At 36.7% G+C, this 17,184-nt stretch overlaps 1 protein-coding gene across 1 annotated transcript in view; it reads right to left on the minus strand.

Moving 5' to 3' along the window:
- The window catches only part of SLC22A15 (solute carrier family 22 member 15), a 34,872-nt gene that overhangs the window by 6,798 nt on the left and 10,890 nt on the right, over positions 1–17,184 (minus strand). Inside the window, exons 2-9 of the mRNA XM_062571803.1 lie at positions 12,535–12,747; positions 9,780–9,912; positions 8,710–8,874; positions 7,536–7,665; positions 5,555–5,770; positions 4,141–4,281; positions 3,594–3,679; positions 900–1,020 (exon numbers count right to left, since the gene is read on the minus strand). Coding sequence (XP_062427787.1) covers positions 900–1,020; positions 3,594–3,679; positions 4,141–4,281; positions 5,555–5,770; positions 7,536–7,665; positions 8,710–8,874; positions 9,780–9,912; positions 12,535–12,747 — 1,205 coding nt within the window. The remainder of the gene's footprint in view (positions 1–899; positions 1,021–3,593; positions 3,680–4,140; positions 4,282–5,554; positions 5,771–7,535; positions 7,666–8,709; positions 8,875–9,779; positions 9,913–12,534; positions 12,748–17,184) is intronic.

A 17,184-nucleotide genomic window follows, 5' to 3' on the forward strand; every position in this document is an offset into this window, starting at 1 on the left:
GAAAAATATCAGTCATGACTGACCACATTAACTGGCAAAGAAAAGAAGTGAAAGACAATTGAAAGTATCCCAAGACATGAATAATACCTATACTCTGTGCTTAAAGAGAAGCAAAAGTCCCATGCACATTCAGAATTCTAACATATGTACATATAGAAAGAGACAAAAAACATGATTCAAATCAAAGCATCTCACCCTTTTCTGAAACCAAGGATTAATTCCCTTATCCAAGTCAAATTAATCAGCAGATTTGCTCACTCCTAAAAACACTATAGTACACTATAGTACTTCATTGGTGGCTGGCCTTAAGCTGTCATACCTGAGAAAAATATCTAGGAATAACTGCACCAGCATAATAGATGCTTTTGTCTACTCTGTCACTGCAAGCATGGAGCAGTTCTGCCTCTACCAAATGAATCCTTTCTCCATTGCTCACATATGCCTATGAAGCATCAAGTTACTTTTACAAAGCTTATTGACTGGTCAGCTTCAGTGTTGCTAGTTAAATCAGACAACCTTATTAAACACTCATGCTAATTTATAAAGCATTTAGAAAGTTGGGGTGTCACTCATCAAAAAGTAACATTAACAACACTATTGCTATCCTCATTAGTGGGAAGAGGGCTGTGAGCATACCAACCATACAAAAATTCTACTATTTTACATAGAATATATTGTTTTATTGTTTTATATAGAATTCTGAAGAGCATACTCTAAGTTTGAGAGATGTAAGAAGTGAGGAGAAGAAAACAGAAGAAGCTTAAAATATAAGGTTCCACAGGAAATCATTTTATTTAAGTGAAAATCTCGAATGAAAATATATAGTTAATAGAAAAAAAGACAAGTAAAAAGTGATCCCATAAAGGAATCAGAAATATGAAGATCTTAACTAGCATTACCTGATCACTGTGGGATAAAGTTCTGACGTGTAGATGTAAACGATGTTAAACGCAGCACTGATTGTCAGTTTCCCTAGCAAAGACAGAGAGCGACTATTCACCACTGCGAACACTCCTGTGTCTGAAAGAGAAAACGTGACCCTTGTAAAGACCATACTGTCTCAGTAATCATTTCAATCACACAACTGCACAGAGTAAAGGCAAATCAACTGAAGAGCTTGCTATGACAACCAAGCATTTTTCTATTGAAAACAGTATTTATCAGAGGTGATCTGTATCTTCAGGACAACTTTCAGAACTCTAGAGAATCCAAAGAGGCTTCGTTTAGACAGCAATGGCAGAAGTCTCCCAACACAATTCATATTCTGTGTCTAGGAAGGTATTTTCTTTATCTATGTAATCAAATTCGTACAAAGAGGAAAATTCTCCACAAAACACACCAAAACGCAACTGAAAAAGTCTATTTCAGATGCATAGACAGACTTGGTCACTAGCTTAAAATTGTTTGCATTCCACTAAATATTATCCGAAAAAAAAGGCTGGATTAAATGATTGAACAGTTCCTAAGACTACAGTACTGAACTAGTATTCAAGATAGAAAAGAGAAATTGACTTTTGTTTTCTTTCATCTCAGTGTAACAGTGACATTTAATTTTTATATGTTAAAATCCTGCAGTAAGACTCTGTTATAGCAATTTTTAGAAATGTAAGAAATAAGCTTACCAAAAGCTGAAACTAAAACCCAACATTTTGAGACTACTGCTAGAAAAATACTAAGCTAATTCTGTTGACAAACTGAAGAGAAGACTAATGGTTATATTTTCAATAGCAAGCAACTTTCCTAGTGATCAAAGTCCTATTCAGTGTGTTTTCTAATATTATTAATCAGGAAGAAAAACAAAGGATAGGAAGATGCCATACAGAATCATACCAAATATCTCATCCAGCTCAGAGTTTTGTCAGGATGGCTAATGTTCATTAGCTTACACTAAATAAATCAGAAAAGAGGCTTGCTGTCTATCCAAGAGGATTACAAAATAATCTGTTACTACTTCAATAAACCATGCTTTGTAGATAGAGAGGTGTTTGCTTCTAGCCTGCTAGCTGCTTCTTTTGTTAATGCACTTCACTCCAGGCTGACTTCGGCCGTTCTACACACAGCTGGTTTCACAGGGTCAGGCAGTTTGATCCTCTCAAAATCCCTTTATTGTTAAGTGTTGCAAAGGGAGCTTGGACTGAGATGCAAGAACTATTCAGTGAGTGGCACTAGGTCTAACAGGAAAATCCCCTCTACTCAGCCCTGGTGAGGCCTCATCTCAAGTACTATGTCCAGTTCTGGGCTCCCCACTACAAGAGAAGCATGAAGCTACTGGAGAGTCCACTGCAGGGCTACGAAGATGATCAGAGGGCTGGAGCATCTGCCCGATGAGGAACAGCTGCGAGAGCTGGGCCTCTTTAGCCTTGGGAAGAGAAGACTGAGGAAGGATATTATCAATGCGTATAAGTACCTGAAGGGAGGGTGTCAAGGGGATGGGGAGAAACTCTTTCCAGTTGTCCCATGTGACAGGACAAGGGGCAATGGGCAGAAATTGAAGTACAGGAAGTTCCGCCTGAACGTGAGGAGGAATTTCTTCCCTGTGACAGTGACAGAGCACTGGAACAGGTTGCCCAGAGAGGTTGTGGAGTCTCCTTCTCTGGAGATCTTCAAGGCCTGCCTGGATGCAACCCTGTCTAACATGCTCTAGGTGACCCTGCTTGAGCAGAGAGGTTGGACTAGATGATCTCCAGAGGTCCCTTCCAACCTTACTGATTATGATTCTCTGAGGATCTGGGCTCTAACATCTAGAATATTTTAGGAAATTTGAGTTGTACCCATGTAAAAAAAGTTTTACCCATTATAATCATTACCATCTAGATTAACTTATGCATACTCTCATTACTCACATAAATGTTCAATCTTTTCGAATTATACTGGTTTCAAAAGACGTTTAAAGCATTTTTGCTCCTTATAACAGGTGTTAAGCATGTACAAATATTACAAGTTGAGATTAATTTATGTGCTTTGCTTTCAAAGAAAAAAGTTCACTGTGCATATTTGTGTTTTTCTAATTTTAGACATCTAAAACCAAGAAATGAACATTAATGTGTCTTTAGGGAAAAAAGATTTAATTTTATATTTCTTAAAGACCCCTTGGTTCAGAAGATTTCTAAAAAGCTCCCTTAAGTGATGTAGCCACATTACTAAACATAACTACGTACTTGAAGCTTACAGAGCAGCAAGGAAAACAAGGAAACTGGCCCAAAGATTCAGTTCTTAAGATCTTCTGTCAGTGGGCTTTCACCTAGAGATATACACACAATTGCATGGGTGCTATTGACACTGTTCATTTGATTAAAGAGAGATATCCCAAGCAACATGATTCTTTGATATTACTTTAGAAACACTGAAAGGAGTGACTGATTTGATCAAACTATAGGACAGAATCCAAAGACAACAGCTCAGATCCAAACCTTTTCAACAGCTGTCTTTAAGGTCTTTGGAAGGCTGCTTATTCTTTCCATGTCTTAGCTTCTCTGGCTTCAAAATGGAGACACTTGTGTGTTATAAGCCAACCAACAAACTCTTAGACTGTTGGACTCAGACTCTTAGACAACTTCTTAACAAGTACTCTAGAAACAAAAGGAAACATTTACCTTTCTTTTCAGGAAGAAACATGACAATAAGACAAGCCAGTCCTCCTAGGAACAGAAATGCACTCAAAGTTCGTTTTCGACCAAACCTGGTGAGTAAGAAAGGATCACACTTACCTAAAATTTTTACTCTACATTACATCTGCAGATTGCAGAGCAACAATTGCTCTAAATTTACATAGTCTTGTTATTAGCAGTTGCAAAGTGCCAAATTCCATCTCCTACATATCTTACATATACTTCCTTTCTCACGTAATTCTTAAACAAACTTCTACTCCTCTCTTAATTAAATCAGCACTATGACAGCTTCATGTAGTGGCTGACAATTCCTAGAATTTTGATTTGCTTTCCATTGTGTTCTCCTGCATGTAAAACTGGTCAGGGGACATGTAGAGAAGAAATTGGGGAAGTGAACTGGTTGCACTAAAGCAGGAAGCCCCAAACAATGGAAATAAGCTAGATGCAGGAAACTTATCTTGAGGGATTGAGGGGAAGAAATGAGAACAAAACAAAACGCACTTTGAAGGGGTTAACGAAATTACGTACTTACCATTTTTGGTTAATCAAGTAAATGCAGACTGGATAGGCTGGGATTTCTATCAATCCCGAAAGGGCTAAATTGGCATAAATACTTCCACCTAAGTCACCTGCATTCAGAGTAAGACCATAGTAAACTAAGCTGCACACAAACCTGTAAAAGACAGAAAGAAAAAAGAGAAGTAAAACCAAAGCAGCAGCTTTGCCTGTCAAATCAAGGCACTGGTCTGGCACAACGCATTATAAATTGTATTTAGTATTTCAGAAGATAAAAGAGTTTCTATACTCGTGTTCAATGCTTTCTATGGAAAGAAACCATTTTTCTCAACGCAGAGCCAATTCTTGACTTCTTACTCAGTTAAACCTAAGACTACACTTAAGATGTGTGTACACAAACCAAAATGTGTACATAAACCAAAATGAAGTTATAATATGTTCATGAGTGGATGGTTTGTCTTGAGAAATTGAATCTTTTTCCTTTACCGGGTTTCACTTTTGCCCATTCTTGTCTAACTATGCATAATCCCTTCTTCAAATGTTAGATGACTTCTGCCTTCCTTAAATTTACATACTGTAGTCTAGTTTCTATTAATTCTCCAACTCTAATTTTCATTTCTTTTGTGACTCAAACTCTTAAAGGAACAAAAGAAATCATCTATTTTGCACTAAGCATTTGGAACAATAACCGAAACATAGCTTTATGTTGTCCACTGACAAAATAATGCCACTTTTTCTTCTTTATGAAGACCTCTTTCCCAAATATAAGTGTTATAAAATAACTACATGAACAGCACTGTCAGTGGAATTACAGACCATGTTACCATTAGCCTTATTTTAAAGTGGCAGCAAAAGAGCTCCAGTTTAGCATAGCTACACAAAACAAAAAGGAAGCTTTTGGGGAGTTATATTTTTGATACTGAGTTTAGATAGCATCATGTGGTCTTCCTCCATACTACAGCAACACTTGGTAGCACTTTCTCTTAAAAAAAAAAACGTACATACACATTAGATTAGGTAGGCCATCCACCTGCTAAGGTGCTCCCTATATACACAATTGAATGAATAATCCAGGTGACTGAAAGTACTGACTCATAACCTTGGGCCAAAGAGTAGGACAGCACGACTAATCTCAGCAGCCTTTGAGGGTCAGAGAAGAGGAGGTAGTTCTCAACTATTTTGAAGATTGAAAAGCATGGCAGAAATGCAATGATAAAATACCTCAGGACTGTATTGTAAAAATGTCTTCAGGATAGAAATGCCCTAATGAATTATTATAAAACAAAGACTCTTTTTATGCACAGTGTTCCTAAAAAGAAGATTGAGGCTGCGAGTATGACATGTAAGATGAGTTGATTCTCAGCAATACTTTCTCAAAGACTTTAAGCAGCAAAAGTAGCACAGCTGGGCCTACAAAGTATTTCAAGTACCAGATGAACATCATGATCAAAGTGCGTCCCAAGAGAATCTTGTATCGGAACAGATCCAAGAAGCTACCAGCCTCTCTGGGGCTCCTCTCTGCTGGAAGTTTTAATGAAAAAGTGCACTTCTGCTTGCGGTTCCTCTTCGCAATGAGGTAGAGGGCATCTTCTGCTTCACTCAGCCGACCTTGTGAATACAGCCAGCGGGGGGACTCTGGAATGAACCTGAAACACACACATGCATGCACTGCAGAGAGCTTTAGGGTCCTTCTCTTCTACAAGGCTGGACTTGCCTATGGAAATAAGGCTGAAATGTGTTTCTATAAAGCAGAATTTTTCAAACAGCACTTCAGGGTTTAGAATTCATTTACTAAAATAAATATTGTAAGGAGAGAGAGAGGGGGAACATAAGCCTTTTAATTTCTTGGTATCTAAGTTTTTTTACATACATTTATTTATTTTGATGGATATTATAATAGCACAAACTATAATATTAGAGCTCTCTCCTAGGAGAATTCAGAATTAAAGTGTCATCACATTACTAAAATTAAGCACAGGATGCTTTTGTAATACCAGTTAGTTGTTTTATCTCCCCCAAGTTCCAATATTGTCCTGATCTCCCTCCTGTAGACAGCCAAGCAGCAGCTGCACAAAGGCTGTGCTTTTGTTCCCATGTGCAAAGTTCACTTGATAAGTCTATACCTCCAACACTACCTATAACACGAATCATCTTCTATTATTTACAGATTCCCCAGAACTAACTTAAATTTAAGCCTTTTGACAGAAGCTAAGATTTTTGTCTCTGCCCAGAAGTGGCACTCTTCCTTTAAATTTAAAGAAAAGTGATTCTGTGCTTTTACAGAAAGAAAAGACTTTAGAAAGGAACATCTTTTCTTCATCATGATAAAAAAAAAAAATCCAGTAACATTTTCTACACAAAGTAACTTTTAAGTAATTGGGGTATGTGTGTGGAAGGGGGGAAAGATGGGGAAGGGCAGTGTGAATTTTGAAAACAAAAATCCTTACCTACAGTAAGATGGGTCTCTGAACAAAGCTTTGAAGTCCTGAGCATAAAGCGCTTCAAAAAATTTAAATATCAAACTGAGAGCTTGGGGCCTTCTTAAACCTCTCCCCCCCCTCCCCAAACACCACTGTTTTATGTTTTGAAATTTCTGAAATGTCAAGCCTGCTTCACCAAATAAACAGGCTCTAAGATCTCCCTGGAAGATAAGAGCTTTGATGCTTTCTTTGGAAGGGCGTGTTGACTTTTTAATAAATAACTATTCAGAAAATTAGTTTCTGAAATTAAATAGACGTTGGAAAGACAAAAAGCCTTAAGTTTAAACACTGATTAGAATTCATTTCTACTCTCAATTATTGAGTTTCTGCATTCAATAAGCTTTATCTGGAAACCTATGAGAAGGGAAAAAACACATCACATGGTTTTCAGTGCTAAAGCCCACAAGCACAACCCCCCCCTCCAAAATAAAGAAGCTTTCTTCCTATTCTTTTCTAGACACTCAATTTGGAAAATAAAATAAAACAAAGGAAGCTGTCTATTTTTTCCTTTTGCATGTCACCTTTAAGATTGCATGTGCAAATTTGGTGCTGTTCTTTCTGTGCAAGTACACAAAGCAGTTACTAAAGGAACATCATGTTATCACATAATCACAGAAATGCTTCTGTATCATTCAATATGCACCTGTAGTTTGTTGTTGCAGATGTATACTACACAGTTTGGAGCATCGCATACGTTGGTTGAAAAATAGAAATATTATGCTACAGATTGTTCTACAGTAATAACGCACATACATTTTCAGATAATGCAGCACTACTATTTAAAGAAAGCACACAATATGCAGTGGAGGTTTAAAAGAAATATTTTAGTTACACCACTTCATATCACCTTAGAAAAACTCCTTGACCTAGTTGTATTTTCTCTCATTTTTGAGATCTTTCTTGAAGAAGTCTAATTTTAAAAATAACTTACAGAGAGAGGAGGAAGACTACTGTTCCTTCCAGGTTAACCACAACAGCCAGAGTCCTCCAGGAACGAATGAAATACCCTAATAAAGCATACTGGGCAATTCCCACAGCAAAGAACAAGCCACCAATGGATCCTAGTATATGATGGAAACAAACAAACAATCACTCCTTCAAGCAATATTGCTAACTCTCAATATATAAGAACAGACACAAGTTAACTTTTCATTAAGAAAAATCCACTCAGTAAGAGAAAAAATACCTATCACTTGTATGGGGCAGAAGTACCACCTTTAATTGCAAGACAAATTGTAAGCTCAAGACAAGTCCAAAAAAATAGCTTCTCCATCCTCCTCATTCAACAGAACCCTAGAAACAACTAGGTGTTTTATTAGGTCTTTTAATTCTAAACATAGGCATACTTCACCTTTTTATGTAAAAATAAATACTACATGCCATTGGAAAACAGGTATTAGATTAGGAACATATAGCATATATTTGTAGCTCTCATGATTTGTAAGATAGCATTTCTCTGGCACTTTTCAAAGACTGAGTATGTCAAGTCCCACAACTTACATGCATCCTATCTGAAGGACAGCTTCAACACTACCAACTAGGACAGTTAAGGATGTCTATAGCCTATCATTCCAAGTTTGATTACTGCATGAGACTATTTTTTAATCTTTTGAACATATAAACAAAGTTGCCACATAATCTTTGATGTGGCAAAAATGGAGGGGGGGGAACACACTATACTTCTAACATTATATAAAAAATTTTGATTTCTTCTTGAGAACAGTCAGGAAATGAAAAATCTGATATTTCACATTCAAACACTACCTAAACTCTGTTTTGCGGAGTCCCAGATGCTGATGGATAGAGCTCAACTATCATGAACCACCGATGGGTATTTTAGCTATGTAATATCCACAGTGAATTTGCTTCAACTAAAGTACATTTGTCAATTTGACTGATGCAGAAATCTGAAGGCATCCAAGTCATTTGCTATACTTGTCTAAGGTTCATATTAAACAAAGTATGGCTCAAAGACTGGTCACACACATGCTCCAGGGAGCAGAGTTAAATTCACAAATGTTATGCTAGCTTTGGTGTGTCTCAGGTGGTGTGTAAAACAGAAATCTATGAATACTGGCAATAAAAACACTGTCACTCAAACTTACCTGCTAATGCCCAATAGGCGGTACCCACACACTCATTCAGTAGAACAAAGGCAACTAGTGACATCCCACCATTCATCACCCCTACCAAGAAGCGAGAGATGGCAAAGAATTCATATGAGGGTGAGAATCCATTTGCAATGGCAAACAGGATGTCAAGGGCAAAACCTGGAACACAAGGCAGAATGTTTCAGTTCAGAAGAGTATCTGAAGAAAAACAGACACATTCTTCAGTGTCTTTACTTGATCCTCAGTGACATCTGTCCTATCTAATCACATTAAACTATAAAACACTGCTACTTACCACAGATTTGGGCAGAAATATAAGTCCCAAGGCTATGCCATAAAAGGTGGGAACATAAAATGAGTGGTTGCTGGTATATGACTCAAACTACTAAACCCCTGTATTCATTTCATGGCAGACAACTTTTCACACCCTCAAAACCACTGCATGGCTTCAGTTAAGATGGTTTGATATTTATCCTCATACAGAAATCAGAAACTAAATGTGATGGAATAGTTTCCCCTCATTCTTGGATAGCAGCCTGTGCAGACTACGAAAGAGATGCTGTCATGGGATAGTACACAGTACATTGGCACTACATACAGGGTCACCTTTATTTGCTCTAGAAAATCTTAATTCTGAAGTTATCAACAAAGTTTATCAACTTTAAAACACCCTGAGGCTCACACCTACATAAAAATAAAATCACGTAGACAAGAGCAAAAACAACAAGTCATACATGTAAAAACATTGACAATAAATTAGTAGAAACATTAACTCTAGTCTGCAAAAATCTCCTGGGCATGAAAACCATCAAACGGACTCAACTTTAAGGTGCAAGACCTTGTGGTATGATTCCTAAATCCAGAACATCTCCCAGACATTCATATGCTGATTTAAATAGACAAATATTATCTGCCCTTACTTATATTCCTCAAGTATACTGGAAGAAAAACAACAATAGCAGTGAATCATCTGATATTATGTATGAAACTCCATACAGAAATTGCACTCTTGCTATTGATCTTCAGAGACAAGACACCAACACTATTTAAGTGGCATTGGTTACCTGTGAGATAGACTTTCTTCCTTCCGAAGCGATCTGAGAGCTGACCAAAGGAGATTACTCCAACAAACACACCACTGAAGAAGAAAGAACTGGCAGCACTGACTTTGTATGATGTGTTGCCAATTAAAAACCACTGGATAGAGAAATAAAAGGAGCATTAACTGAAGTCCCACAGGTTCACAAACAGCTAATACTTGGAAGGGCATGACTTACTTTAAAGAAAAATCAAACTTTGCCTAAATCTCCTAAGCATTAAATTTGGTCAATAAAATAACAGCCACCAAAACACAGCTTCTGTCTTTCAGACTCACTGCGGGTATTATTCAATTGCACAGTTCCTCTAGATCATCTACAGCCTTTGATTCTGAACTCAAGGATAGATTCCTCATAGAATGCTGTTATTTTCCAGTGATATCTGATATTTCTTGCTGTGCAGGGAAAATGATATGATCATCAGCTTACCTGCAATAACATCCTGTAATCTCCTCCTCAATCTTCTTTTCACCCATCAAAACCTCATTAGATACCCTTTCCAGCAAAACTCATATGATTTCAAAACTCAGTAACAAACTATCTCACCATGAGGAACAGAGCCATCTGATTAAAGCTGACCAAGATTAGAGAGCTAACAAAACAAAATCCTTCAGAAGCATCATGAAAATAACTTGCCTAACCCCATATATGCTTCAATTTGAATCATCACTTAAATGGTGAGGTATTTATCGATATGGTGAATAATGTGCTCATAAAGCATCAGACTTGGACAAAATTCACTTCTAACATGATCAAAAAAGATCAGTTTTTGAAGTCTCCCTAGATTTAAAAAACAACTCAGAAAAAATATATTTGTTTAATAATAGCATATGATGAGACTAATTTTATCTTGAAACAGCATGGTAAGTTTACTTTATAATAGCTACATGAATCACACCCTAATTTTTGGTATGAATGTTAAAAAAGGCTACCAAAACTGCAACTCAGCAATGCTGGACATTTTATATACTATTCAGAGGTCAAGAGATAAATCTGTTTATAGTTAAGTAGAATTTATCTTGTGAGTTTATTTCAATGGCTAGAAGCCTTTCAAAGGACTCAAAGGCTTTTCTCTTGTATATAAAGCATGTTGTACAAATTCAGAAGCGCTCATAAATTGAACATTATTACATCAGAATGTTTCTCAGAGTAAATTGCCAGCAACTGCATCATTAAGTGATGCTACAAGATAAGCTTAAGAAAATGCACCTCTAATGTAGGAAAAAAACCCTTCCTTATAAATTGGCCATGAAATAGGATGTTGATTAGATACTCCAATGATAAAGTCAGACTGTTTTTGAAAAATACACAAAATGTTTGTAATTACCAACATAGCATCTTCCAAATACACATCACACTTATTCTGAACAAAGCATATTTTAACAATGGGATACAGGCAACAGGATTTTATAAACACAGGCCTTTACCAAAAAGTGTAGATCTTATGTTTGGAAACTTCAAAATAAAATGCTTGGGATGTAAATTTTTAAAAAGATCTTTTATTCTTTCTATTAAATTTTGTTCTTAACCTATGTTTGACACGTATGCAACTAAAGTTGCATGCTTTCATGCAACAAATTTTTTCAAAAATGACGTCTTAAACAATACTAGGCTCCACAAACATACTTGAATTTGTCAAGTTTAAGAGAGTAAGATTCTTGGAAAAAAACAAAAGTAACAACCCCAAAAACAGAGAAGATTTTAAAACCTTACTGACAATTATCTTTAAATTTTGCTTAAAAAAACCCACCATCCATTAGGCTTTTAAATTTTTGGAGGCATAAATATTCATTCTCTTGTCACCAGGAATAAGAATCAATGGCTGTTGTACACAACTGTTTGGTTCTATTCCAAAACTGGCAGTTTTTATTACTGTACTAGTAACTAATAAGTTTGAGCATTTTACAGGGCTAGCTCAAACAGCAGTAATGCCTATAGACAATAACCATGAATTTTCAAATGGTAGTATACTTGTCTTAACTATATAGCTCTAGTTGAGTCTTATAACGGATGCACTCCAGTAGGGCTCTGCATAGGATAATTCAACATTAAAAGATTCTGAAGGCCCGAAGAGCAGGCATTGCACATATCACAGTACAGAAACTAGAATCATTTCTCTAGGGACTGTGGCTAGACCACAAAAAAGGATACCTGCAAAACACAGAGGCCACACTTATGAAAGATAAAGCTTGTTTTGAGATATGATGGAGACATTTATTTTAATCTATCCAACTCCCCCACACCCATGTTGCTCCCTGTATCTGGAGTTTCAAAAAACCTGCAAAAGCCTCTTCCTCTGCACTTCCTTCATGCCTTGCCAACTGTATGATGGATGCATACATCTGACCTTAAGAGAATGGCGAAAGAGCTCAGTCTCCATATAGAATTTGGAACACATTAATACAACGACACAATTCCAGCATAGTTCTGGAACCATGCTACAGCATTCAATATGCAACTCTCACATGGAAAAGGTCAGAAATTTCTGAGAACCACCATACGGTCACGAGCTACATATCAAATCAAAGCTAGTTCTTTGTTGCCAGTAACCGTATGAATAAACCTTACCCATTCTCTACTCAAACTATAGCACCTGTTTTATTTGCTAATCAAAACATGCATTGATAAGGAAGAAAGATGTTGTAGCAGAAGCCCCCTTTACACCTCACTTCATGAGATTTATTACTCACACATGATGCAGTGTTACACATTTCATTCTTACCTCAGAGGCTATTGAGGTGAAGCTGCTGCTGAAGTGTACATGCTTATGAACCTCACTGCCATTGGCAGTCAGAAGCCATTCCCCAAAGGCTCTCTGCTCACTCACTGACTGGTTGCTATGGCTCCGATTAGCCGAGAGCTCTTCAAGATCCCAGTGGTAGGGAGGAGTTGCCCCCACCAATGCGATGAGGATGGCTTCAGTGGCCACATAGAGCTGAAATGAAACACATGCAAACATCAAAGATACTAAACATATCCAAGCAAGCAGCGTTTCCTCTACAGTCAGATCAAATCAGTATTAAGAAGAATTCTACTTTATATTCTCCTACTACAAGATGCTCTGTTTAGTTCCCATCTATCAAATATCACATACCAAAGAATCACTTCAGCCCAGTGACTGTTACACTTCAAGGCATGGATCATTTGAGAAAAAGGAACTTTCCCTCCTGACATCTTTCTCATAACCAGAGATCTCAGCTCCTACCCGTGACAGGTACAGTGCCTGAGTGCATGGAAAGTTGTACTAACACACCAGTACCATATTTTAATGCAAGTATATTACTTTCCAGTTATATCTTCTCCCACCACCCAGGTTGTTTGTTTCTCTAATTTCATACTTGCAACAGATCTTCTCCTCAGTGCTTCACATCTAATCTTAGTGAAACTGGGAAAGATTAACTCTTTCCTATTTCTTATCTTCCGTGAACCTGTTTTACTCTTAAAAAAAAAAAAAGAGGCATATATGAATGTGCATATATACACAGTGTATACACAATGACTAACAGCTGGTTTTGTTGAAGAAAAAATAAACAAACCTGCTGGAAATTCAGGCAATTCTAACCCGGTCTAGAGCAGGATCACTACTGCTTGCTCAGAACATACACAGGCCACTACTCTCTTAACACTCTAGACTGTTACACATCCATCTTAAACCCCAGAGTTTTAGGCATCTTTTAGCAATAGAAATCCCATAAGTTCTGCAATAGAAAATCAATGATTAAAGTCTTCTGAGACAGAAGTTGTTGGTAGTAATACAGAAACACCCATTCTTCAAACAAAACTACCTCTTATCTCAGGCCTTCACTGAGAGGCAGTAACACTGCTCAGTACCTCCTGACAGAAAAGAATCCTGTTGCTTTGTGGCTGACCGCTTCTTCCACTACAAAACCTTGGCTGTGTCACCTGGTTCCCCAAACCCCGCTCCAGCCACCTCCTTCTGGATATATCCCTCATTCTGCTCCTCACATCTCCCTTGTTTCTTCTGGAGACAAGTGAGCTTCTCTGATACGTATTATTTCAAAAGGCTGCTACATAATAGCTAATTCTCCAAACTTGGGAGAATGCAACAAGAATCTCAAAATTCTGCTTTAAGCAGCACTAAGTACTACTGTTCTGTACAACAGCTGAGCAGTTACAAGTCTAAAAAGAGAATTATTACTAAGTTAACACACACACTTGATTTATTGCAGAAAAGCATTTTCTGTCCATACGATAAGCTCCTATTGCAGTGGCAGGAGGTAAATAAGTATTTCAGAAGCTCATTCTCTTTCCAACTTTTTAATATGAAGTCACTGAAATTCAAAAGGAGTTTGGAAGAATAAACACAGATCTGTCATTTATATTTTATTTAATAAATTTATATTGTTTAAGTTGAAGAACAATTTTTAAAATAGATAAAGATGAAAAGTAAAAGACTTCACCTGGGAATGAAGGCAATGACTGAGATTACATAGGGAAGGAGTGAAAAGCAGAGTGGCCATGTTGCTAGGGATGCGTGAACGATGCATGGATGTAACAGTCTCAGGAACATAGGAGAAATGAGAATTACTGGTCATGATCTGTGGTGCATCCCCCTGCTCTGACAATTCTGTGTCTGGACTACATGATAACATCTTTGTTTTATCTCGTGAAATAACAAATGTATTTCTGAAATAGTTCAGGAAATGAAATCTTCAAGACATTTGGGTTAGAGAAACAAAACACCTACTTTTCCATTTCCGCTCTAAGTGAAACCCATCTCTGCCTACGGAAGATTCAATCCAAAAATAAACAGTTGCAGGCACACAAAGAAACACTACAAGTTTTTTTTTTTTTTTTTTTTTTTAATTAAAAAGAAAAGGTTTAGCCTGAAGCTTCCTATTTGCTGCAGCAAGAAAGGAGAGATCAAAAAAAAAAAAAAAAAAAAAAAAACACACTTTCAAATGAGCTGTTGAATTGGAAAAAGGTATGAAGATGCAGACACATTTTGTTGTTATCAAATAGTATCCTTCTATATTCAAGCTCACTCAGTCATTACTGTCACAAGACTGCTTTTACCTCATAGTCATCTACCTTCGGTTCTTGGGTGTGATAAATTCTTTTCATTTCATTAAAAAAAAGCAAACAACCTCTGCCCACCATACACCTAAAATTCCACCTACACCCACACCTAACCTTATAAATCCGAATCCCAGAAATTACATAGAAGCTGCAATTTTTATTTACAATTCTGAAGACCAGACACAGTTTCTAGAAGTGTTCTTAAGAATATAAAAGAAGCAAGCACCGAACTGAAAGAAAAAAAATAGAATAAGGTTTTTAACATCCAAATAAGAGGGTGGGCAGGAGTGTTAACGAATCTGGAGAATCCTTCCTTAAAATTTTTAAATACTTGTGCTTAGCAATAATAGCAGTTTTTAGATTAGTGATCAGTATAAAATGCTATCAAATCAGAATAGAAATGTTATGTAACAATTGTCATAAGGTATAAAATGGTAACATATGTAAAGTGGCAAAACCAAAGCCTTTTATTTTTCATTTCTTCTATAACTCACACAGTACAAGTCAAATTTACACATCATTTAATATATAACTTCTATTCATTAACACTTCAATTGGCTCTACATAGATTAGTGCTGGGAATCCTTTGTGGAGCCTTTAACATCTATTTAATCAAGATGAATGCCAAGCAGAGTGGAAAGAGGCAGCAACTCACATCCTTTTTCTTTTCTGTCACAGATGAAGCAAAGCTGAGCATTTTATTGTTTTGGTTTAAGTTTCTCCTGCTTGATTCTGTTTTTTTTTGTAGGGTACAGTTTTATAGTCTATCTCAGGAATCTACGGTGCACAGAGATTTATTGAAAGGCAATGTCTTAATAACATCTTAATAATTTCAAAGCTTTGAAAGGCTTAAAAGTTTTCCTCTACCTAGCTCTTGGCTAAGTAGAGGAAATTTTAGTGAATTATCTTTATTTCATTAGCAATTTTTGAAATTAAACTTAAAGAATTAACATTTTAAAATGAGTATTAACAGAAATGCCTGAAATATCTTGAATATCTTTCTGGTGTTTGTTTTCTTAACAGACAAGTACGAAGAAAAACTGAGAACCCCTAATAAGTGATGGAAGAAGGAAAAAAAGGTTTAATAATTTCACTTCTGTATAAATGAAAACACATACGAAAAAACATCCTTTAAGAAACTTTTAGACCTACATCGTCCACCATGAAACACAAAAAAGAACAAATGCAGTTCTGTTATGGAGTGCTTTCACTCTTTCTAATCAGCCTATCAGCAATTCACAACCATCCCTGTCGTTCCAGACAAATATCAGTTGAAGCACGTACTGCCAAACAAAATGAGTAGGCTACTAACATCTGACCTTCCAAGTACAGAAGTATTAAAGCTGCTCTTTCTAAATTTCTATCTTTCCTTAAGGTGCAATGAGTGGCCTTGCTATGGTAGATGCCTATGATGAAGAGATAGTTACATTTTAGAATGAAAGTCACTTCTCCTGAACCTGTGACAAGCAGCTGAAAAACTGAAAGCCCTCCTTACTTTGGTAGGAGAGCATGTTGTCAACAGCAAATACTAACTTTTCAACATGGAGATGTTTCAGGCCCTTTCTACACAAAAGTTATTTAGAGGGAAAAAAAGATACATGGATTTAAAGGCAGATTATGCTTCTGGAATAACTCAGTGCTGATAAGATCATCTGTCCTTCAAAAATAAGGAGGGTTTTCCCCTTTTGGTAGCATAGTAAGAGACAACATCATCAAACTGAAGGAAAAGCATGTTGTCATTAGAAATCAAAGAAACACCATCAGTGGAAAACGCAATGTAATCTCTTAGATGGTTTAACAACACTCAAAACCCACTCTCATAGATAATACTTCCATGAAGAGCGTAACCATTATTGCTCGCTACCTGTGCGATGAGAGAATAAGAATATATTGGGAATAAAGCCTGAAAATCAAAGATGTATGAAAATAAAGGTGCTGTAACTAACCTGCCTGTAACAACTTAAAAATGTTACTAAATGTTCTTTTACACAGGATGTGCAAATCATGAAGAGTCATGGCTGCTACAATTGCAACTTTTCTAACTTCTACTTCAACTGTCACAAACTGGTTCAACTCCTTTAAAACTATATGAAGAGATCCAAGATTCCACACATTTTGAAAGAACTTACTGTTTCCTCTACAGAAACTGAGAAACTCTATTCAACTTGAAGTATTTTAACCACGAAGCATAGGATTCCAGAACCCACAAAGAAGTCAAAACGTCTGTTCAAGCCCATACATACCTTCCAGATACTCTTCAACATCTACATTGAAATCTTCAAGTCATCCAGCAAAACACAACTCAGCCTTATTTCTTATAGGTTTGTGACCA

This window comes from Rhea pennata, chromosome 1 (genome assembly GCF_028389875.1).
Source record: "Rhea pennata isolate bPtePen1 chromosome 1, bPtePen1.pri, whole genome shotgun sequence".
Taxonomy (NCBI): domain Eukaryota; kingdom Metazoa; phylum Chordata; class Aves; order Rheiformes; family Rheidae; genus Rhea; species Rhea pennata.